The sequence below is a fragment of the Lichenostomus cassidix genome, chromosome 5 (genome assembly GCF_008360975.1).
Source record: "Lichenostomus cassidix isolate B80296 chromosome 5, HeHo_3.0, whole genome shotgun sequence".
NCBI lineage: Eukaryota > Metazoa > Chordata > Aves > Passeriformes > Meliphagidae > Lichenostomus > Lichenostomus cassidix.
In genome coordinates, this window is record NC_139486.1 from 32,061,999 (window position 1) to 32,085,189 (window position 23,191).

General features: G+C 39.7%; 2 protein-coding genes across 4 annotated transcripts in view; one reads left to right on the forward strand and one right to left on the reverse strand.

Annotated features, from left to right (window-relative positions):
• EIF2AK4 (eukaryotic translation initiation factor 2 alpha kinase 4) overlaps positions 1-13,760 on the forward strand; it is a 38,557-nt gene extending 24,797 nt beyond the window's left edge. The window contains exons 27-39 of one of the 2 annotated variants that reach the window (XM_085062079.1): positions 168-233; positions 766-936; positions 1,537-1,671; positions 1,785-1,892; positions 2,636-2,764; positions 3,706-3,792; positions 5,070-5,182; positions 6,331-6,389; positions 7,514-7,611; positions 9,639-9,707; positions 10,324-10,368; positions 11,492-11,616; positions 12,857-13,760. In XM_085062079.1, coding sequence (XP_084918205.1) covers positions 168-233; positions 766-936; positions 1,537-1,671; positions 1,785-1,892; positions 2,636-2,764; positions 3,706-3,792; positions 5,070-5,182; positions 6,331-6,389; positions 7,514-7,611; positions 9,639-9,707; positions 10,324-10,368; positions 11,492-11,616; positions 12,857-12,911 — 1,260 coding nt within the window. In that variant the 3' untranslated portion in view covers positions 12,912-13,760. Of the gene's footprint in view, positions 1-167; positions 234-765; positions 937-1,536; positions 1,672-1,784; positions 1,893-2,635; positions 2,765-3,705; positions 3,793-5,069; positions 5,183-6,330; positions 6,390-7,513; positions 7,612-9,638; positions 9,843-10,323; positions 10,369-11,491; positions 11,617-12,856 lie in introns of those variants that run through there. The other variant, XR_014852607.1, reaches the window with a different exon arrangement.
• Positions 8,682-17,741, reverse strand: SRP14 (signal recognition particle 14). 2 transcript variants are annotated; one of them, XM_085062082.1, is made up of 5 exons: positions 17,585-17,741; positions 17,077-17,149; positions 16,284-16,396; positions 15,724-15,756; positions 8,682-9,671 (listed from the first exon to the last, which is right to left on the reverse strand). In XM_085062082.1, exons 1-5 carry the CDS (start codon positions 17,606-17,608, stop codon positions 9,612-9,614), a joined length of 303 nt encoding a protein of 100 aa, XP_084918208.1. In that variant the 5' UTR covers positions 17,609-17,741; the 3' UTR covers positions 8,682-9,611. The 2 variants fall into 2 exon arrangements, with proteins under 2 accessions (XP_084918208.1, XP_084918206.1); XM_085062080.1 differs by lacking the exon at positions 8,682-9,671 and adding an exon at positions 14,550-15,387.
• Between the last annotated feature and the right edge of the window lie 5,450 nt (positions 17,742-23,191).

Genomic DNA, 23,191 nt, shown 5'->3' on the forward strand with positions numbered 1-23,191 from the left:
TATAATCAAGAACTGACAGGCTAGTCAATAAAAATTTTAAAATGTATCTTAATATTAGTATGGTCTTTTCTACTTTATAAGCACAGAATATAGGTGAAATTAATTTGAATATTTATGGAAATGCGTTAAACCCAAAAAAATGCTGTTTTAATCTGTTCTTCTTGTAGACTGAAAAGCTAACTAAAAGAGAAGTAGAAGCCAAATTCTGTAATCTTTCTCTCACATCAAATAGTGTAAGTGATTTTAATTTGGTGTTCCTTCCTTGTAAATTGCCATGTCAGTAATAATTTATTTTCTTTGTAATTTAATCAACCAGAATAAGGAGAATAACCTGTTACATGTGCTGTTCAAAACAGATCAGTCTCTTTGCAAGTGGACTGATTTTGTTCTCTGTTCTCTCTGCAAGTCAATATTGCAGCTGTTCAGGTTTGCTCTTTAAATGTATTTCTCAGACTGTGGAAACAACTAAAGGATAAAGGGAATACTGTAAAGTGGTATTTAATAAAAACAAACTGAGAGACACTTTAAAAAAAATTCTCTAAAAATGGTGATGAATGTGCATAGAGTTGAAGTTAACTTCTGGACAGTCTTAGATTTGTGTCTTTTCTTCAACTCCACTAGGTAAAAAACAGGCTGCTAGACAAAAACCAGCAAAAAAGGCAGATCTTACTCCTACAAATATAAAGGCAGAATAATTTTTTTTTTAGATGGGACCTATTATGAGTGTTGCTACATATGTTTATAATTTTTTGTTACTGTTTTTAGCTTTCTCGACTCTACAGATTCATTGAGCAGAAGGGCGAAGCAAGTAATGTATTTCCATTTCTAAACACAATGATAAAACAAAAGCCAGGTGTCACTCAGCTGTTGAAGCATGGCATGAAGGATTTAGAGGAAATCATTGGTCTGTTAAAGCAACTGGGAATAAAACTTCAGGTTTGTAAAACACTCTGCTAACAAATTAATGGATTTATGGGCTGCTGGGCCTTGTAATTTGTCAGGAAACAAAGTAATGATATTTTAGAATAGAAAAAGCACATGTAAGTGTCTTTTTATGGCCATTAATAGTACTGGCATTGATATTTCTTCCTGTTTGTTTTTTGGGGGGGTTTTGTTGGTTTTTTTTTAAAGATGCATAAGACCTCTTCCAGTCTGAAGTCTCTGGCTTAACTTCTATCTAATGACACTCAGGCTTTTTTTTCTCCCCCCAGCTAAGACTGAAGGCATTACTTAGAGCATAAAAGAGGGGTTTTATTAAATTTTGAAACAAACTGTAAATATTTTGAAAATATAGAAATCTAATGACTATTAAAGGCCTCCACCTTCCTTGAAATGTGATGTTTGGGTTTTGTGCTATAGGTTTCTTGGGATGCCACAAGATAAGAGCATCATTTCTTTTATTTTTCATTGTGTTTTAAATTTTTGGAGATAAGGAATGTTTCCATATGTCTTCCTTATGTGAAAACAGTGTTTTCAATCTGTGCTGCTAACAGGAAATTAATTATGTATGTGCACATATTCATTTTTATTTTACAGATTTCTATAAATCTGGGACTAGTTTACAAAATACAGCAGCACAATGGTATTATCTTTCAATTTATAGCATACATCAAAAGAAGACAAAAAACTGTGCCTGAAATTCTTGCTGCAGGAGGCAGATATGATCATCTGGTATGTGCTCATCTCTTCTAGTAAATTTAGACTTTTTTTTTAACCCATGAAACCCTTGACATTTTGCCAAGATAACTATTTGGTCTTCCATTTTGTTTCTTTCTTGTTTTGAGATTCCACAATTTAGAGGGCCACAGACAGTAGGACCAGTTCCTTCAGCTGTTGGAGTCAGCATAGCTATAGATAAAATAACTGCTGCTGTTTCCAGTGTGGAAGACTCTGTAAGTCTCTTTTTGGGAACTGGGGAATTTGTTTACTTCTGACAGTTCAATAACCTAATTGCAGCTACAGATGTACAAAAAATAAGATGTTCAGATGTGTTCCAAAATAACGCCATGCTGAAATAGAAAGCAGATACCAAGATTACATGTTTTCTTTTTTGTTTCTCTAAAGAGAACTATTTAGTAAATGAGAATTCAGGGAAGACAGGAGCTTCAGGATTACACCATTTTATTTTCAATTTAAATGGGATATTTTTCTCAGCCTGTGTATTCTTTCAGATGGAAGAGTACAACTGTAGGTATTTAGTATTATTTTTCCCCTACTACTTCTCCTTTATAAAAGTACAGAAGATGGAGATGGAAAGAAACTTTAAGAATATTGACTACTTTGTAGAGTGTCACATATCTCAACTTGGTTGTGGAATGTGTTTTTTATTATCTTTTCTTTATAAGAATAAATTAACTGCCAAGGAGAGTGGGAAGGAAAGAACAGAGCAGGCTGGGATACTTGGCAGGCTGAGGCTGTGGAGGTGCTTTGCATCGAAGATTGAGCTTCAGTGAGTTTCAGACATGCTTAGGTGGATTGTAGTTCTCAAAAGAGGTGGATATAACCCCTTGTTTGTTTTTAGCTTGACGCATTTTGACAAATGTTGGTATATTTGTCCATCTTTGTTACTTTAACTGCCTTATGAAGGGGGAAAGGTGGTCTTGTGACTGTCTCCTTGGTTTTACTTTCCCTTCAGGTGTCTGTCAGCTCGTGTGACCTGCTGGTTGTAAGTGTTGGTCAGATGTCAATGGGTAGAGCTATCAACATTGTTCAGAAACTCTGGACAGCAGGAATTCCAGCCGAAATAATGTATGACTGGTCCCAGGTAGAATTTTTATTTCCATGTGTTAACTGTGTAATTGTTCTCCAAGATTAGTGCAGACTGAAATCATACCTTTTTGGGATATTTTTCTGCTTTTTATGGACGTACAGACTAATAATACTGAGCATGTAGGGTGCTATTCAGACACAATAATGTCAGAAAAGTCAGCCTTTCACTGACCTTGCAGCATTCTTCCAGGGCATTTAAAAGTGTGAAGAAGAATATATTTAATTCTTACTATCTAAGGATTATGAGTTTACTTAACCTTTAAGTGTCCCAGTTGGTGACTAACAAAAGAGAGACTGCAGATGCCCTTCCAAGTCATGTGCTGCAGGGCAGGAAATTTTGAGCTCATTCAGTTAATTGCCTGACTATTTTGTGATTTTTTTTGCCATTACATTTCCAACAGTTTCAGTCCCTCAAGACTGGAAAAAATCTAGATCATATACTTTTCCTATGATCATCTAGGTTGGGGTTTCTTGGTTTGGGGTTTTTTGTTTGTTTGGTTTGGTTTGGTTTTTTTGTATTCATAAGGAATGAAGATTTGGGTAGTTCTTGCCTCTGTCTAATGCTGTCCTGCATGGTGGTGACTATGCAGTGTTACATCAGTCAAACAGTTTTACAGTTACCTAGAGCCTGCACTTCTAGGTACAGGTAGCCTTTCCATGAGGGAGCTTGGACTGCAGGGTCTAGGCATTCTCTCTAAGTGATTTCAATTTCTTAGATTTCAATTTTTGCAAGCATTGGGTGAATAAATATATGCATTATGAAGTTTCATCTGCTCAAGTTGTTAATAAAGCTTTCCTTTCTCTGAAGCTTGTATAAGCAGCGTTGAGTGTTGCATATCAAGTTTCTTTAGTTAAAGATAGGAGACTTTGATTACTTAATTGATAATTTTATAATCTGTCAAATTAATGTCTCATTCCCCTTCCTTCACACTTTAGTCCCAGGAAGAACTGCAGGAATACTGCAGATGCTCTGGGATTACATATGTGGCTCTGGTATCAGATAAAGAAGGAAGTCATGTGAAGGTAAGTGTGGGACCAGAGGACACTTGATGGTGTTTCAGATTTATAATCTATTGTTCTACATTATATTGTTTTCTAAGGTCATTATTAATATAATATAAATTATACTTAAGTAAGGAGACAACAGTTTTGGTTGTTAACTCGTAGAGATGTTAATCTGAAGAATTTCAACATTTTTAACATTTTTTATCCCTGCATAGCACTGTTATTCACAGACCTCCATCCTTCTAGGAAAGTCCAAAAACTAGTGCAAACATTACTTGACAGTGCCATCAATGATTTAACATGGAAAAAGGTTTCTCTTGTCTCTGATTTCTTTGAAGCTACAAAAATGAATTGGTTGCAATTGGCATCTTTTCATGTTACAAAATAAATACAATTAAAATGTAAATCTGAAAAATCTATGTAATTCCAACAGACAGTCAGAACCACACTCTTCACCTCTGTAAACTCAGGTTAAGATGCAAAGACTGGACTGTGTCACAGCATGAATTACCACCTTCTGTACTCTGCAGCCTGTGGTTCTGGTACTTTTTTTTTTAACTTAAAAGATTTAAAATATTCTGGATCATTAGAAAAAAGATAATTTTTTCTTAATAAAGATTCATTCTTTGACTACAAAAATGCTAACCATTTGATAGCATCTGGCAAGGACAACCAATGTGCCTTACTAAAATATTTTTCATTTCTTATTCACTCTATTCTTGTAAGAACAAAAATTGCAAGAGTAAGTAAATCTTGATGATGACAGTGTGGCACATCAAAGTCCTCCACAAGCCTATTACAGTGTTCTTGTAAATACAGCTTTATTGAAGCAAAACCAAGAAAGGAGATGCTAGTGAGGTGAATAGTGGTGTTACTGATTAATCTCTTGCCAATAAAGATGGTGCAGATTCCTAAGTTTTGAATGTTTGAGTTAACTCTTGCAAACTGAAAGGCAAGCCTTATTCTAATACAAGTGCTTAACTAAAAATATTACAATATGGTATTTACAATTATAAACCATTCTGTTTAGAACTTAATTATTACATACTAAATACAGGGAGTCAAGCGAGTTTATGCTTTGGGAATGCAGAAGAAATTAGTAATTAGTTGGCTGAAAAAGAAATCTAATCAAAGATTTAATTGGCAGTGATTGATTGGTAATGATGTTAGCTTCCTACCTTTGACTGTTCCAACTTTAATGAGTGAAACAGTTTGGTTTTGATTAAATTTGCTAAGTTTATTCATGTGCCATTTTAAGAGTCAACAATCTTAAGAACCATTGAACTACATCATAGGTGAAATCCTTTGAGAAAGACAGGCAGACGGAGAAAAGGATTTTAGAATCTGACTTAGTAGATCACCTGATCCAGAAACTGAAGATGAAAATCAGTGATGAAAGAGGTAGTAGGTAAGTAGCATAACATGTCAATAATGTGAATAGTCAAAATCAGAAGTGAATATGGGTTTGTTAAAATGAAAACATTTTAACATACACTCAGTTAAACCTTAATTTTATTTGGTAAAGAAATCACTGAATTTCTTTTGAGGGGAAAAGAAAGCAAAAGCTTGGTTATAGAATTGTATTAAGAAAGAAACTGATTTCCCTAGCTGCTGCTACATTCACACATCCATAGTGCTTCATAAATTAAAAATACCAGGCAATTATCCCAGTGCTGCTAGAACAGCAGTAGTGTTTGTCTGGCTGCCTGCAGGTCCCTGTTACTGAGCAGAAGTCCATCACATTTGTTTACTGTGCAATCAAAGAATTAAAGCAGCAGATCCCTTTCATTCTGAGGCAGTATTGGCATGGTGAAATGAAGCTGTAACCGTAGCACACCTGTATGCTCTGTTGGCACAAGTGAAAGTAATGCCTGGCAAATGCTTGAGGTACACAGGAACATCCCTTCACCCTGTCTTCCTTGAAATTACTATTTATTGTCACCAGTGGAAGTTAGTACGGAAATGACAGGAGAGGCTACTCATTCCTGTGTGCATAGACAGTACAGCTGTTACAAATAGCCTTTTGTATGTATATAATTATATGCACATCTGTATATATTTATATGTGTGTACATATGTATGTGTGCCTTGGCAGCAGGAATAAACATGCATTAGTCACACAAAGCAGAATTCAAAAACTTAACAGATTTGCCATCCATAGTTTTTCTGACTAGGCTTAATAGTAAAGGAAATCATTAAGCTTGGAAATGCTGAAGTCAGCAGTAGTTTACACAAGTAGTTGATGTCTCCTGCTACCCACCTCTCGTTCTCCTTTTTCTGGCCTCAGCCAGTCTTAGTATTTAACTTTGCAACTAACCTGATCCTCAGCATTGCTTCTAGACCTAAATTTGTAGTGTAAATTTGTATGGTTTCTTGTCAATTCCTGAATAGAATTTATTTACGAATGGCAAATATGTGCTTGGAAGTAGCTGTAAACTTCTTTATCTGTTGGAACTAAGTTTAACTATCTATGATAATCAGAAACCATTCTCTTATTTTACAGTATTTCTTTATAATTGTAAATCTGTTTCCTTAACTGTCTTTGTTTATTTTTAGAGAAACCTCAGATAGTCTTTCAATACCAAATCAAAAAGGATCATTTACTAATATCTCAGGTATTTAATATCTAATTACAGAACATACAAACTTGTTCCTCTGTCTGCTCAAGAACTATTTTATAGGAAAATATTACCAAAGGTAAAGTAAGAAAATGTTTTATAGCAGAGCCTCAGATTAGAGACACTGCCTCTTATTCTCAAATATTATTTCAAGTGATCTACAACAGAATTTTTCTCCAAACTAACAAAATAAGTGCTCAGACCAATGGACAGCATATTCTCCATATAAGCATTCATTGATGCAGTGATCCAAGAGGCTGGGAAAGCCAAAATTCACAAATTTTTCCCAGCTGAGGAGAAATTTAAATGTCATCTTGATGAAAAATAACTTGACTTGTGATTGTTAGAGTATCGAGACCTGTGTACATTGACTTACCAAAAAAATCTACAAATAACATCTTTTTCAAATTAAAATGCCTTTACATTTCTAGCTATGGATTTGCATTCTTTATTCTTATAATAGATGTTGTTTGTATATAAACAATAATATTATGTGTGGCTAAATTTTGCCATTTTGGATAGTAGTTTTATTGAGCACTGATACAGTGGGTGGTGGTGGTTATTTTTAAAGAAACACTTCACACACACATGCTTTTGTATGATAGGGAGGGAGAGAAGCCATGTTTAACCTGGGGAGGTTTGTATGTGTGTATGATTACCAGAAGTGGCAATTTGAATTTCAAAATAAGCCATTTCAAATTTTAATTATTTTTATTTGGGGAAACTGGGGTGTATTGTTTGTTTTGTCACTGATTCTGCTATGGGACCAAGCATTAAATAGTTGCCTCATTCTTGTAATAGCCTTTCTTTTTTGATATTAGGTGTACTGCATTCCTTTATAAAATTACAAGTCATTTGGAACCTTTTCTTAGTTTAAGGGAACAGTGAATTAAAATAAAAAATTTCTTAGTCTTAGTAACCAGTCCTCCGCAGCCATAGGTGAGCATTGGAGAATTTAAGTGCACAGTCACCCTATCCTGTCAGACTTTGGAGGTTTTCAGCAGCTTTTTAAACCCTGTACTACACTGATTTTAGCTTATTAACATTTGTGAATTTTCTGTTTCTTGATGCTTATTGTATAAAGATATACTATAAGCTAAAATGATATGTTTGCATTTTAGGTGTGTTCGAATCACATGGAACTCTTGTAGTGCCTAATGTAAGTGTTATTGCTCCTGAAAAGTTATCTGCCAGTGCCAGGCGTCGCCAAGAAATTCAGGTATGCACTCATCAAACAAGTATTCAGAAGTGATCCTTGAAGGTTAAAGAATGGTAGAATTCATACTTCCATTATCACCTCACTTATACAAATTCATCCTGTTTGTTCTTTATTCATAAGATAGACTAGTAACAAGACAAAAAGTTGAAGGCAAAGACCACCCTCTTTATCATTTTGGATGTTAGGGATTATCTGTGACATCATGTCTCAGCTATCACTGTGCATACATACTAGAAATCTTACTTTACTGGGAACCATGGTTCTGGAACTTCCCTTTCTTATTTTCCTCCCTAAATGCTGAAATATGTTAAAAGTTGTCATGGTTTAACCCCAGTCAGCAGCCAAGCCCCAAGCAGCCACTTGCTCAATCCCCCACCAGCGGATCAGGGAAGAGAATTGGAAGGGCAAAAGGCGGAAAACCCCTGGCTTGAGGTAAAGACAGTTTAATAGGGAAAGCAAAAGCTGCACACACAGGCAAAGCAAAACAGGGAAGAAATTTAGTGCTTCCCATGGGCAGGCAGGTGTTCAGCATCTCCAGGAGAGCAGGGCACCATCACCTGTAACAATGACTTGGGAAGATGAACTCCATCACTCCAAATGTCTCCCTTCCTCCTTCTCCCCACTTCATATACTGAGCATGGTGCCATATGGCCTGGAATGTCCCTTTGGTCAGTTGGGGTCACCTGTCCTGGCTGTGTCTCCTCCTGACATCCCATGCACTCCCAGCTTCCTTGCCAGTGTGACCAAAGGAAAAGCAGATAAGGCCTTGTCTCTGTGTGTTACCAGAAAAGTTACAGGTTTTTTTTTTTAAAGGAGTCTCTGCAGCAGTGGGGGAAGATGTTGGAAAACTCTTTTAACTTTAGTACCAGTGTTTGATTCCTACATCTCTGAGTAACAGTCTTGTACCAGCTATTGCTTCCTTACTTACCTTTATCAGTGACTAACTGTTCAGCAATAACAAAAACATCTCTATGTTATCAATCCTATGTTCAGCAAAAATCCAAAACACAGCCTCATACTAGACACTGTGAAGAAAGTTAACTCTGCCTCAGACAAAACCAGCACAAAGGTCCAAGTTCATCATACCTTTAATTTGTAGTATGTTTGTAAAAGATACTTCATATATTTTATTTCATTATGTTGTCTCAAACTAAAGGCCTAAGAAAAAATTGCAGATTTAAAAAAACACCCCAAAATCCCCAAACCAACACAAGAAACACCCACAACCCTGCCTGAAACATGATACTATTTTAATGAAGAAAAGATCCAATGATGCTAGAAACAAATGTCAGTTTTCTCATTTAGGATTATTAGCCTCAAGATATTTAGAGTGCATGGTAAAACAGAACTGTGATCTTAACCCTTTTCAGTCTAAACTTGGATGTGCAACAAAAAAATCTTCCCAATTAATAGTTCTCAGAACTCAGAGTGGATGTTACTCTCTGAGCTTCAAGCTAAACAAACTTGCTGTTTTCAGGTTTTGAATACGTAAAACCAAGTTTTCCATGGCACAAAAGACAACATAATGCAAGGCTGCAACTACATTTGTAAAGTGCTACCTTTGCAGGATGACTAGCTTGCTCTGAAAAAAGGTCTTACAGGGCATGACCCATATTTTGGTTTGGCTTTTAAAAGCCATCCTCCTTTAGCTAGGGATGATTCAGTATATCCAGTCACAGGTTCTCATGTTCCTTTGAAAGGAATCTAACACCCAGAAACAGAAGGGCAGTTTTCACTACTTATGTGAGCATCCACATTGTTCTGTCTGCTTTAGCACTGTGCCAGTATTATCAAGTGTGTACCATTGCTGCAAGTGGCCCAGCCCCAGTCTCCTTCCTCTCTGCTCATCACAGATTATTGTAAAATTTTTACTGAAAATTGTATTAAACATTAGTTTGAATATTATATAGTTCTGTGTCTTGTAAGAAGCAGCCTCTTTTGCTCCCATGTATGAAATACAGAATCAGTGTTCCAAACCTGTGTCACACAAGCAGTGTATTTTACTTTTCCCCATGTTTTGTTCCCAGGTACAAACAAGACTTCAGACATTCGTTTCTAGCCTGCAACAGAAAACAAGTGAGATTGAGATTTTAGCAGTAAGTATTTGGCAGAAGCCTGAATTAATTCAGAATTCTTTGTTGAAGTGGATGATGCAGTTCCTATCTGGAACAAATTACTGCCAATTGCCTCACTTTAGAGATACCAAATGAATTAAACTTCTGGTTAAATAAGACCCCATGCCTGTTTCTCTAATACTTGAAAAGTATCTCAAATTGTGTATGGGACAGTTGCATAGAATAAAATTTAACAAGTATTTCGTTATAAACTCTCAAGCTGCAATTACACGAACTACTGTGGTAGATATACTAACTTGCCCCTGCTAGATTTGCACTGCCATTTAAGCCAGAGTAACTCTTGTTTGTATATAGCTTTTAGACTGCACTGACCACGTCACAAAGGACTTTAGATGGTACATGCTTTTGAAGAAATGTAACAGCCTATTTGCCTGCACCTATCTGCAACTTTCCATAATGGAATCTGTCATGAACAGATAGCTTAAAATTATTAAAACCTTTCTGAGTTCCCACTTCTATCAGCATGACTGCTTCTCTGGAAATCAAAAAGTCTGACTCCCTTCAGTGTAGCTGATCTGTAGTTGGCAAACTAATAACAGAGAAACTGTTAAGTATTGATTTCTTGGTATTTTTACAGGTTGATCTGCCAAAAGCAACTGTGATACATTTCTTATCTTTAGAGGTAAGCAATAAAGTATGTTGTTAAAACTCTAATTATACGCAATAGATTATAAATTCTGTTCCCAATGGAGTGTAAAACTCACCCATTGTAGATTTCTCTTTCAAGTTTGAATTAGGTTTTAAAACTTGAAAGGATTTTTTTAACCAGGGAGCTTGACTGAGGCTAGAAAAAACTTTCTGTCAAATGTCCAAGTTACACAAAACAACATTAGGAAGTCTTAATCCAAAAGCCTGAGTTTTTTTCCCCAAGAATAGTTACCTAAAATTAAACCTTAACTGCTCTTTTTCAGAAACCAATAAACATTAACAGCATTTTCAACAAACGTGTTTCTTGTAGCTGTTAATGAAGGAGAATCCAAAACACAGAGACAATTGTTTCAAGTACAGTAGCTGAAATATCCCTTAATGAAGCCAGGATAAGAAGTGGGTGTATAAGTATTACATCGACACCTTTAACAACTTGCAAACTGGTCACTGGTGGGTGGGAGATGACAACACCAAGGACAAAGCTTTCTTCTTTTCTCCAATGACACTACTAGCTTTTAATTCAGGCGCTCTTAAGAGAGAGATGGATGCCTCTCCACCCGCTAAAAAAAACCACACTCAAGAATGGCATCCTACCTGGAAGTGCATTTAGTACTTTCATACCTTTTATCTGCTGCTCTGAAGCAGTGCTTGTCTTGTAAACAAAACCCATTGAAACATTTCAAGACATTTTCAAAATACTTAGTTCATCCAGTCTGTATGAATCATGCAGTTTATCACCTTCTACTTAAAAAAAAAATTAAATACATATGCACACGATCAGCGTGCATCATTCACTTCTGATCACCATTACATCACAGTTGTTATTATATTCTCTCCAGCACTGCCAAACTGACAGAGCCCTTTTCATTGCTTATGCCTTTTTAGCACTGAAATGTGTTAAGAAACTGATCGGTAAATTCTTAATATTTAAAAAAAAACTAGGTTGCACATGTTGACATCTGTAATCTTTGAAAGCTGTTTAATTAAAGAGCATTGACAATATACAGTATTCAGAAGGCTGCATCTACTGGAAGAGGTATTTCCTTCACAAAAGAATATGAGACTAGCAGAGCTCCTTGTCAATTTTTTTTTCTTAGCTTGATGGAGATAGACAAGCCTTTGATGCTACTGTGAGACAACTGATGTCACGATGGCCCAAACAGAGATGTTCATATTTACAAGCCATTTGTGATGAAATTTACAGTATCAAAATGGAAAAGAGGTAAATTTGTTAAGCTCTTATGGGTAGATAAACCGCCTCAATTATTTCTGCATTCTAATTACTAGATAAGCTGCTCCTAATTTGTTTTCCTCTTTCCCCTCTCTCTGAGACAAAAAGAAGTACTCAGGAAATATGTATAGTTCCTTCAAAATGATAGAAAGAGTTGACTGGTCACTAACCCTCACTTGCTGATAAAATTCTTTGCTATGTGAATTCTTCATTTTTCTAAGTCTTCTCAAGCAGCTCTACAACGCACTGCCACCTTTATCTCGCTGCAGTGTTAATAAAACTGAATAGCAGACAACAATCAGTCAGGTATCCTGCTATACATAGTAGATATACTTCTATATATGTAAATATACAATACACATATGTATAATATACCCATACATACTGCTACATATAAGCCCTCTTTTCTGATGAGAGGGACTCAGCTTCTCTTTTAAAACTCATGAGCACATTTAATTCCTCCTGCTCTGAAATAATACGATGGCAGTCAGGCACAGGTTGGAGAGTGCCCAGTGTCATGTAAAACGTGATGCATGGTTTCCCAACACATACAGTAAAGCCCATTTCCGTTTTGTAAGCATAAAAACATTTATGTTCAACTCATAGTCTCTTTGTTGGATTCTGGCAAGTACATCCAGTTTTAAACCTCAATTTGTCAAATGTTGCATGTAGTGGTACATTTGAGTGAGACCTGGGTATTTATGCCAAATTATGGGTTTCATTTCTAATACTTTTTTTTAAACCTTTGTTCCACTTGAAGATACTACTTAACCTTTAAATACGACTAAAACTTTGGTTCCTTTTCCCTAGATGCGTCAAAATTGCTTCAGGTTTGCTGTTTACTAAGGCAGCTAAATCTCAAGTGAAGCATTTGTTTTTTTCATGGGGCTTGCAAGGCTGTGAGCAGCAGAACCAAATTATTACATATAAATAATATTCCATGCAATGCTGGGTATGAATGCAATACAGTCCCTAACAATCTTCCTATCCCATTTGAGGCCTGAGCACTACTTAGCTGTAAGCCTTCAGATCACTGAAGTAAAAACTGAACAGGCAAAATCAATGGAAAGAGGATGAGAGGAAAATTGCAGTTGCAGCCAAAGAAACTGTATCTTGCTGATTTGCTACTCAATCTTTGTTGCTATCTTCATGTGTGGAGTTGTCACAAGAACTGTAGCATTTGAACCTGCACTTTGAAAATTTTAAAATTATTTTTTCCTTCCCTCTACAGGGTTCCCGCACTTATCCTGTACAGTTACCGAGATGAATACAAGGTTTTGTTTTAGTACTTAAGGCATCTTTTATGGGATGCTTTTACAAATGGACAACAGTGTTTTGTCAAAAGGAATTTCAAAAAGCTGTAATAATGCAAGACAGGCAACTAGTACCTTTTTCTGTGTCCAGATTGAATTTCATGTATAATATTGTCCTGGTTCCAGCCAGGACAGGGTTAATTTTTGCTGCAGCTGGGAGGGAGCATGGCCAGCACCCAGAGGTTGATCTGTAGCACCTCATACCATTGTTGGGGGCCTTCCAGGTCCCTTCCAGGTGGGCACAGCCATGGTGGAGGGAGCAGTTGGGTGTTGTTTCTGTGGAACTCGTTCACCTTTCCTGTACCCTCTGCCATTAGTATTGTTGCTGTAACTGTTTTCTTATCTCATTGCTATTTCCAGTAAATTGTTCTTACCTCAACCTGTACTCTTTACTTTTTGTGCCTCCACTTCTCCAGCCACCGGCAGGGGGAGGGGGTAGCGAGCAGCACATGGTTTCAGTTTGGTAACTAAACTAGAGAATGACATTCCTGAACCATAACAGATATAAAACTAAATTCTGTCAAAATGTGAAAGCAATTGTTTTATAGGCAATTTAGGAGCAAGTCTGACTATAGACACAGATATGTATTACCATGCAATTCTTACATGCTACAACAATCAGCTGTACAGATGTAAAGCTATTTTTTACGTTTCAGAATGCCTTTTATGCAACAGTAGTACTGCAACAAGAAATGTAAGTTCTAGAATTGAGAAAATTAATTACCTCTAAGAGATTGTTTTAAACATTTTTGAGGAGTTTCTATGTAATAAAAACTGCTGGTTTTATGTAATAAAAACTGCTGAGCCTTATTGAAAAACTCATTACAAGCTTATTGTGTGTTGTTTTTGTTTGGTTGAACTTTCTTAACCTACTGTTTTAGTTTATATAGAAAATATGGTAGATTTCAGGAAGACAGTTGCTACAAGCCTGGCTGTTTGTGCTTGTTCTGTCTGTACTTCTGCATTTAAATCAAACAGCAGCTTCTGTGACATGAAGACCTGATAGAAGGAAACACTTGTTTCAGACCTGCAGAACCTAAACCTAAGACTTTCAGGAGGAACAGGAACCAGCATGTGCTTGATGCATAACCAAAGTTATGAACTTTCTTTACCCGAGTTGTCAGATTAAGTTTGAAGTTAAAGTCATAGTAATGATGGGAATATTATTATTAGCTTCTTAAAGCTAAACTGTAACACAACCCCATCACAAAGAATGAAGCTGAGAAACTATGAGGATAATTTACAGCAGCCAAGGTTATCTGTGCATTATATTTCACATCAAAACACTGGAGAGAATATGCAGAAATGTTAAGGATTTCTGGAAACAGACTGGTGTTTACCCTCCTTCCTTACACCTCTTTCTTCTCTAACTCAAATGATTGCCATTGCAGGCTCATTACATTAATAAATACTTACTTACTTTTTCTACTGTTTCTTGTAGCAAAGAGGAAGGCAAAGTTAAAATAGGTAAAAAAAACTTGAAAGACAAACCAAAAAGCTTCTGAGAACTGTAGAGGTTCTAACAGCAATGCTCAAAGCAGCAGCAGCCAGGCCCAAAGGTACAGACAACTGGGCCATTCCTACAAATTCACATCAGTCATTACAACCCAATCCATTTCTCATTATGTTTAATAGGAGCAATTACATATTTGCTTTTTACATCTGCTCATATGAAGAAAGGAAAACTCAGGTCCCTGAATATACTGAAGGATAATGTTTTTTTGAAAAAAAAAAAAAGTGTAGGTGACATGAGCATTTTTAAGCCATGTCTGAAGGGAACATGATGCAGAGTCCTACCCTCCCCCACCCTGAGCCAGGGTCAGAACAGCTGGACCAGCATGGAGTGAAAACTCTGCAAGAACTTGAGCACTGTGCTGGCTGCCTTAAGGATATCTGCACTGCATCATGTAGACATGTCCCTCAGATTCAGACAGAAACAGGAAAGCAGCTGTACCTGATAATATGTTGGTACCTGCTTTCCATAGAACTGCTGAGGCTCATCTATAAAACTGGGTATCTGTTACTGAGACTCCTGCTCCAGTCTTATTTTGCTTCTGGTATGGTGCATTGCTCTTCACCCCGTGCTGCTCCCCAAACAGGTTTTACACTGCAGAGCAAACAGTAGCAGTGTAAATACAAACCAGCTGAGTGTAAAGCTATTTCAGTATAGTGATGTACATACTCCTGCCATACAACAATCCAAAGAATGCACCTCTGCTCTCCGTTTAAACAAAAGTACTCATCATATCCCAGTATCCTGCTGGAAGGAAAGCCAAAGACAAGTGGTAACTCAAAAAGAAATGGACTTTGCTTTGAGCAAGGGTCAAGTCTATTATAGTGATGGTAGTACACTGTCCTGTCACTGTGTTGCTTTACTCTTCTTGGCCTTGCTTTTCTTGTCTTTCTTCTTCAAGCCATCCATGTTTGCTCTGAGCAAATTTGAATATGCCTGAAAGAACAATTGGAACCATTTAAAAAACCCCAAATACTTAAATGACAATATGCAACAGGTAACATTTTATATATTACTAAAGGCTAATTATCTGCTTTTTCCCAGAGAATCATCTTCTTACACCCTACACCAGGAAAATACTGTTCTTAATCAATGCACAAGGTTAGATTAAACAGGATTCTTTTTTTTAAGCAGATAAAGATGGATGGGCAGTCTAAGTTAGTTTCTGCAGCAATTCAGCACACAATCAACCTATTCACAGCTGTCCAGTGCTTCCAACTGATCACTTCTACTGCTTACAGAAAAGCAAGATAAAAGGCATACAAAACTTACCATCTGGAATTTATTTACTTCCTTTGAGCTCACCTACAAAAATAATACTGGAGGTTAACCATGAAAACTCTGGCTTCTGTTACATACCAAGTATCAGTACGTGTTTCCCCACCAGTTACCATCTGGTCTTTTTTAGCAGCAGTTGAATCAGCTCATCACATTCAGTGGTCAAGTGGTATGTCATAGGACTTCACTGATTTAGGAAACTGAAAACACCCCTTGATTAACAAAACCGCCTAGAGGCCATTCATCCCTAATACACGTGTTTTCAAATGGGAAGAATGTGAAGAAACAGTCAAAGAAAAATTCAATTCACTTCTAGGGCCATAAAAATGCTGCAGCTCAGATTCTCAACTATTTCTCAAAGTAACATTTTTCCTTGTGTCATATCACAGAGCAGAGCTAAAGTCACCTAAAGCCTTTCCCAATCCCCCATTCAAAGTAAGCACACATCAGGTTTTCAACTTTCAGTTAACATTTTCTCAAGTTTCACTTAAAATATGAAGCATTAAATCAAAAACATATAGAAAAATTTGCTCTAACTTAAAGTTGTCACTTACCACTGTGCTAATTTTCTTTTTTCCATCAGTTGCTCTCAGGAGACACTTATTGTCTGCTGGTTCAAAAGTTTCTACGTGGCCTTTGCGTGGGACTGGTTTTGTTCGGCCATCATCTGTATTGAGAAAGATTTTTTATTCTTATTCTTGATTTAATAAGAATTTTTATTCTTATTAAAATCAACCTACGAATTCTGACTTGAGATGTTAAAAACTGCTAATGAGGAGATTTGTAATTTGAAATTTCAGACCAGCTGAATTGATACTGCTACCAAATTGCTCACAGACACCTTACTCTGCAACCTCAGAAGGATCTGCTCCATAAACTACATCTGCCAGAAAAACTAAAGTAAATCCTCACCCCAAGGTGCTGTATGTACTGCTTGAGCAGGTGTTATAAACGCATGTCACCCTGCTGCCTCGATACATGGCCCTTCAAGTAGTGCCAGCCAGCCAGGGACCAGAGGAATATGAACACACAAAAGCAACACTAGAACTCCCCATTTACAGACATCTAACGATTTTCAGTTACCGTTTAACAATCACAAAGTCCCAGTATTTCCTGCATTTTGAAATACAGCCTACTCAAGGATTATTAGTACTAATAGTACTAGGACTAACTATTAGTCCTACAACCGGTAGTACCATCAGCGCTCCAGCTGACTGGCTCGTCCCTAGGGCCGCTTTTGTTTTCAGATACCCTGGATTGCACCTGTATCGCTAAAATACCTGCTCACAACACTAAGTCAGATTTAGAGGAACACCCCTTTAATCCAGTAACAGACTCAAAACTTACATTTCTTCAGCGTTATGAAAACACTCCCGGAAGTCCTGCACTTTTGGAAGAGCCTGGTAAGCTCCGTCAGGAACTGCAAGAGAAGGAGACCCGCCCGTGGCTGGGAGGCACTGCAGCAGCGCCGAGCTCTTCTCCCCTGCTCAGCGCCCGCCTGGCCCCGGGCTCTCCCTCCCGCGGGGGCAGCGCCGAGGGAAGGCGAGCTCCCGGCTTCCCCCACGCTGAAGCTGCAGGACATGAGCTCCCAGCCGGGGGCGGCCCGGCCCGCGGTTCGAACTCGGAACCACGAGCTCGGAGCCCCCAGACCTCCCGCGGCCCCGGAGACAGCGGCGCTGGCTCCGCTCCGCTCCCCTCCCCTCCCCCGCAGCGGCTCCCACGCCGCCGGGGCCAGGCGCCTCCGCGAGGCTTTGCGGATCCCCATCTCTCCCTCGGTCGCTCGGTCTCTCGCTCCCTCCCTCCCTCCCTCCGCGGCGGCACACGGGCTGCCCCGCTCCCGGCCCGCGGCCCGCACCTGCTCGCTCTCCAGCAGCACCATCCTGCTCCGCTCCGGAAGGGCCGCGCGCGCACGCGCCGTGCGGGAGGAGCGCCACGTCAGCGGCCCGGGCTGGGCGGGCTCTGGGCGGGCACAGGGCGGGCACAAGGCGGGCACAGGGCGGGCTCTGGGCGGGCTCTGGGCGGGCTCTGGGCGGGCACAGGGCGGGCGCTGGGCGGGCTCTGGGCGGGCTCTGGGCGGGCTCTGGGCGGGCTCTGGGCGGGCAGAGGGAGGCCCCGCCTGCTGCCGGGCCGGGAAGAGCGCCTCTGCGGCGGCCCCGCCTGCTCCTGGGCCCTGGAGTGTGTCTCTGCAGCGGCCCCGCCTCCCCCGGGGCCTGGAGCCCGTGTTTCCTCCCGCACGTGCGGCGGTGTCCGTGCCCGCGCAGCGGGAGTCGCTCGCAGGCTTGCCCTGGCACGGCCCGTGGCCCCAGAGAGGCGCTGCAGGGTTGGTGCGAAGGGCCACGCGGAGCGCGGCTGGCGGTGAAGGGCGGGATTTGAGACTAAACGAACCAGAGCCCTGGGTTTGTACACAAACAGCAGAGGGAAAGCTGCGCCTGGCAGGGCTGAGGGGGCACTTGGCACCCTGACAGTGAAGCTCCTGAGGGCTCCGGGCTGATTCTGTAGTGGGAGTTCTCCGTCGGGCCCGTGACGGTGCGGGAGTGCACAGTCGTAGCACCTGACCTAGTGCCTTTTCGTGTTTATCGCTAGGAAAATAGATCTATTTTTCCTTCATGGACCTAACAAAAGTGAAAGATAATACCTTACAGATTAAAAGGAAAAGGTGCTCTCAGGCTGATAGGTGCTTGAGCCCCTGAGGAATTCGTACTGGTGCTTTATGAGCTCTGGTCTGCGGTCTGGACAGAACTGAAATACCTTCTTGCATTAGCATTCTCCTGGTGGACAATCAAACCCCAAAACTCCTTAGAGTTCCCAATTACTAGCGGTCCTTTTGCAGGTTCAGCGGGAAGCAGTAGAGGGTGCTGTGATTGCACACACAGAAATGAAACTGACTAAAGAACAAGGAAACAAACAGCCGCGAAGCAGGTTATTGCAACATGGCCATGGTTTATGAAAACCTATCGGGTTATTAAGGTAACTCCATTATGTTAGAGTCAGTGGAAGTGTAGAGATCCAAAACTCCCTTACTGTGGATAGTGTTACCCTCCTCATGCTTATGCACTTGTATTATTTGCAGTTGAGGAGGAAAGACTTCAGTAAAATAAATCCCATTGTTTCTCATAGCATTAAAAATCTCATTAAAAATGAGGACTATATGTTATTTAAGCCTCCTGAAAACAGGCATTCTAATGGGATACCATGAGTGCTGCTGTTGGAAGTCCTGACAGGCCAGATCCCTGTAGAACTGCAGAAAGTGATGGTCCCTGCCCCTACCAGCTTACAGTCAGTGGGCACAACAAGCAAAGAAGGGTGGATGCATGGAGTCACTGCTGACATGTACTTCCTCTAACCCTGCCTGGTTGCTGGAGAAGTCATAACAAACTCCTGACTACAAGAGGTTGTTTTGTCAGAAATCAGAGTAGGGTTGTGTTTTCAAGAGAGCTTCGACCATGGACAATGTAAGAGTGTTGGAGATTTTTATAGGCAACTTGTGAAAGAAGAGCAGAAATGGAAAAACTAAAACAATTGCAACATACTCCCCCTTGGAAACTACCATGGTCACAGACACTGGAAGGCAGAAGTACATTTCCACTCATGCTTGCCAAAAGAGGAGATGGGTGGTCTCGTAGCTGAAACACAGGGACTGCAACTCTCACCTGAATTCTAACTGTTGAATTCACCAACTCTTGTGTTGCCATGTACTGGTCTCCTAACTTCTCTGTGCCACAGCTCTTTGTTATAAAGGTGAAGAAACATTTATGCAGTTATTCTCTTAAACCTTTTACTTGACAAAAAGCATCAATGCCTGTGGGAAGGACACCACGGAGGTTTTCTTACCCTTTTGAACAAAAATGTCTCCCTCCATTAGGCACTCCCTCTGGCGCCCACCTTGATGTACCTGAGCTGTCAGTAGTAGTGCAGCTACCACATCAGAGACTGTACAAAGATACAGGGCATCTACCTCTCCAGGGAGACTCCTTATAGGAACCCGTGGCACTAAACCTCTGGTTCTGCTGTATGCTGGAAGAAGGGACAATGGAAAAACTGCCGTGAAGAGCTCCAGAAAGTTGCATGAAGTTTATGTTTTTCAAATCTGTTGTTTTATCAGCGATTTTTTGGAAAATATATTTGTCTCACTGCTAATAAAAGAAGTGGCTCCACTGAACTGCTGAATTTCTTTCCACAAGAAAGAAGGAGGATTTTTTTTTTTTTTGCATGTGTGCATGTGTGTTAGCTTATCTTCCCGATCTTGAAGTTGTTTTTCAAGCCAGAATGTCACAATTTAATTGGGGGAGAAGCCTTAATCACAACTTGCAAACAAGGTGAAAATGGAACATTTCTTACGATTCCTTTCCAGAAAATAGATGGAACAGGGGAATGCTGACATTGCTTTACTTTTGCCAAAGGCTGCCAACACTCCAAGGGAATAAGCTATTCAGCTGGCGAAAAAGTGCTGAACAAACACTGAAGGAGCTAAAGGGATACTCCCAATCATGACATACTTGCTTTTCACTCTATCTCCTGCCCCACTCTGATGTCTTTCCCCTCACCCTATGCCCTCACAGGAAAAAAAAAAAAAAAAAAGGAAAAATAGAAATAAAAGGGGGGGGGGACAGGGAAAGGCAGGTTGAATTAAAACAGTAGCAAGAGGAATTGGTGGATCCTGAGAGTTGGCAGGGGTATTAGTATTTTGTAACCTGATCTGTCATGTGACCAGGGCCAGGCAATAAAAATAAGTCTCCTACCAGCCCTCCTGTTTGCTCAACTTTATTATATGGTGGCAGTGGAGAACTACTTTTTTTTTTTTTTGGCAAAAATTTAGCAAATGAAGCCACCTGAATCATTAAATCCTGAAGGAAATCTGGCAGAGAACTGGAGGAGGTTGTTGCTGCGCTTCCAAGTTTTCCTGGAAGCAAGCATGTACTGAAGAGAAACGGAGAAGGTGAAATCTTCTCCTCTCCTAAATGTGGTGGGAGGGGTAGGAAGCAGAAAAACAAAACTATTAGAAGTAATTAAGTTCTTGATCAACCTTAGTAGAGGTTGGCAAAGTTCTATCTGAATTAGCCAGCAAAGATTAGTACTTGTTATGGACTAGCACACACAGATATTCAGCTGCTGCACACCACAGTGAGCAGAAATGTAATAACATACTGTAAATTACAGTTTGCTCACCACAGTGCCCAAGATGAGTTAATAACAGATAATGGCCCACAATTCACAAGTGGATCATTCTGGTAATTCTCTTTGATCTGTAAGTTCAAGCATACCACGTCAAAGTATAGCTATGTGCAGGAAAAAGAATCAGTGTTGGAACAAAACCCCAGTCACAGCCTCCCCCCCTTACAAGTCTATCATTAGCACTGTAAAAACAGAGATACACACCTCACTGCCTTACTGGCCTCACCAGATCTGAGATTAATAGGCAAAGGAAAAGCCTTCCAGAGCCAACATTTAACAGAGGCTGGTTGGGCAGAAAGACTGTTAACCCTGGAATAGCTACCAAAACATCCCTAAGTTATGTGCCAGGGAAGTACAGAAGAAAAGTTTTAACAAGAGGAAGGGACAGTTATTCTTTTTATTATTAGGTGGATTTCCAACAAAGCAATCAGTGGGTTGCCTTTGTACAGGTGAATTTCAGTCCTGAAATCGGGTCTTAACCTTCTTTATAAGTGGCCCTTGTGAAAAAAAAAAACATACATGCAAGAGGACAAGGAGACCTGTTGATCAAGATAGATACAGAGGCACAAAGTAGTGTTATATGCCTCATCAAATGGTAATCTTGAAAAACAGAAAGATTCTGAATACTTTATAGATTCCAACAGAGAACTAAACAAGGCATTTTAGAAAGATCTTTCTGAGACCACAATATGGCACCAGAAGGCTACTGAGTGAGAAGCTTCTCCTGGTGAGAAGGGCAACTTCCAAAGAGATCTCCTCAAGAAACAGGTTCCTTGTGTCTTAGGAACCAGTTCATTTACCCTCAACTCTTCCCCAAACATTTCTGTTCATTTTAGTGAATCCCTCCTATTTTGTTTAATATCATGTTATATTTACACAAAATGAGTTTCAAAGACAGGTAAAGTATAACCTTGAGTTCAACAGACATTGACTTTCATCATGTAATAGCAATGTTAAAAGTGATTTATATTTTGTGAGGGAGACCAGGAAATAGATATGGATACATTTCTTAAAACTCTAATGCACCGCATTACTATAGCAGTGCAAACCGAAGCCTATGTGACTGAGACACAAAACGATTGCTGGAAAAGGCCTACATGGTTTTGAAGTACCATCCAGATTTTAGAAAGTTTCTCTGTCAAGGAAGATAAGGGATGTATATTTACCATATCGTTAAGTGTCTCACACGTGCTTGAAGTGGTTTTGTGGCAAGCCCCCATCTCACAAAAAAAATGGGGGGGAAAAGGACAAAAGAAGAGCCCAGATGCAGAGTTGTTCATCTGTACAAGTGACAGCGTCATCTGTGCTCTCTAAGGAAACCCTGCAATGGCATGTATGTACTAAATCCATGAATAATGCTGTAGTGCTTGACACAGTTCTGGGAACAGTGAAATTAAAGAGCCAATTCATTTAACTCCCAGAGTGTGAAAAAGGGCCTAGGGACAAGAGGCAACATGTCATCATATGTGTTTAGTTTTGAAGGATGGGGCAAGCAAAAGACAGTCTCACATACCTCCAAATCCAGTGCAATACTCTGCAGGAAAATGGTCAGAAAAAAAGGAGAGAGATGCAATTTGAACATCCACCCTCTGTTTTGATTGGTCCCAGTAACTTTCAGCTGTGAGTAGAGCAGAGGGGAGTGTAAGAACAGCCTGTTCTGAAGGAGTGCACCTGCGAGGTGACACAGCTGAGCTGTCCCACCCATCCCCTCCTCCTCTCCGTCCTCGGTCTGTGGCTGCTGCCACCACTGCTGGGAAGTGACACTGCACTGCACACACAGACATCACCTAGAGGCTGTGTGGCCAAGAGTGCGGCACTGTGGGTTCGTGACATGAGCGCTCAGCATGGTTTCAGTGGCTCTTTGTAAGTCATCTGTGAACTCTCCCAGTGCAGGATCAAGCCTGTACAGTATGATGCACCTTCTGGGTGCTCTAGAAATGGTGTTTACCAAAATTAACATCTCTCTCCAGCGGGAAGAGGGCATATAGTCATCACTTCATTTAGTATGGCAGATTTTTGAAAAGACCCAGAATGGCTGGTTAAGAGCTGTGCAAAGCATCAGGGAGATAATTAAGTTGGAGCTCAAGAGTAATGAGGTGACAGAGATTAGGTTGAGCATCATTTCTTTCACATCGATGTGTCCTACTTTCAGAAAGACAGAAATGCACTTGTGAAAAATTTCCACTAAACATTCCCAGTGAGGTTACAGGATTTTTTTAAAACTATGTAAGTATTTAAAAGACCAAATGAAGATTATCACACCATATAAAAAAACCAAAACCAAAAATTA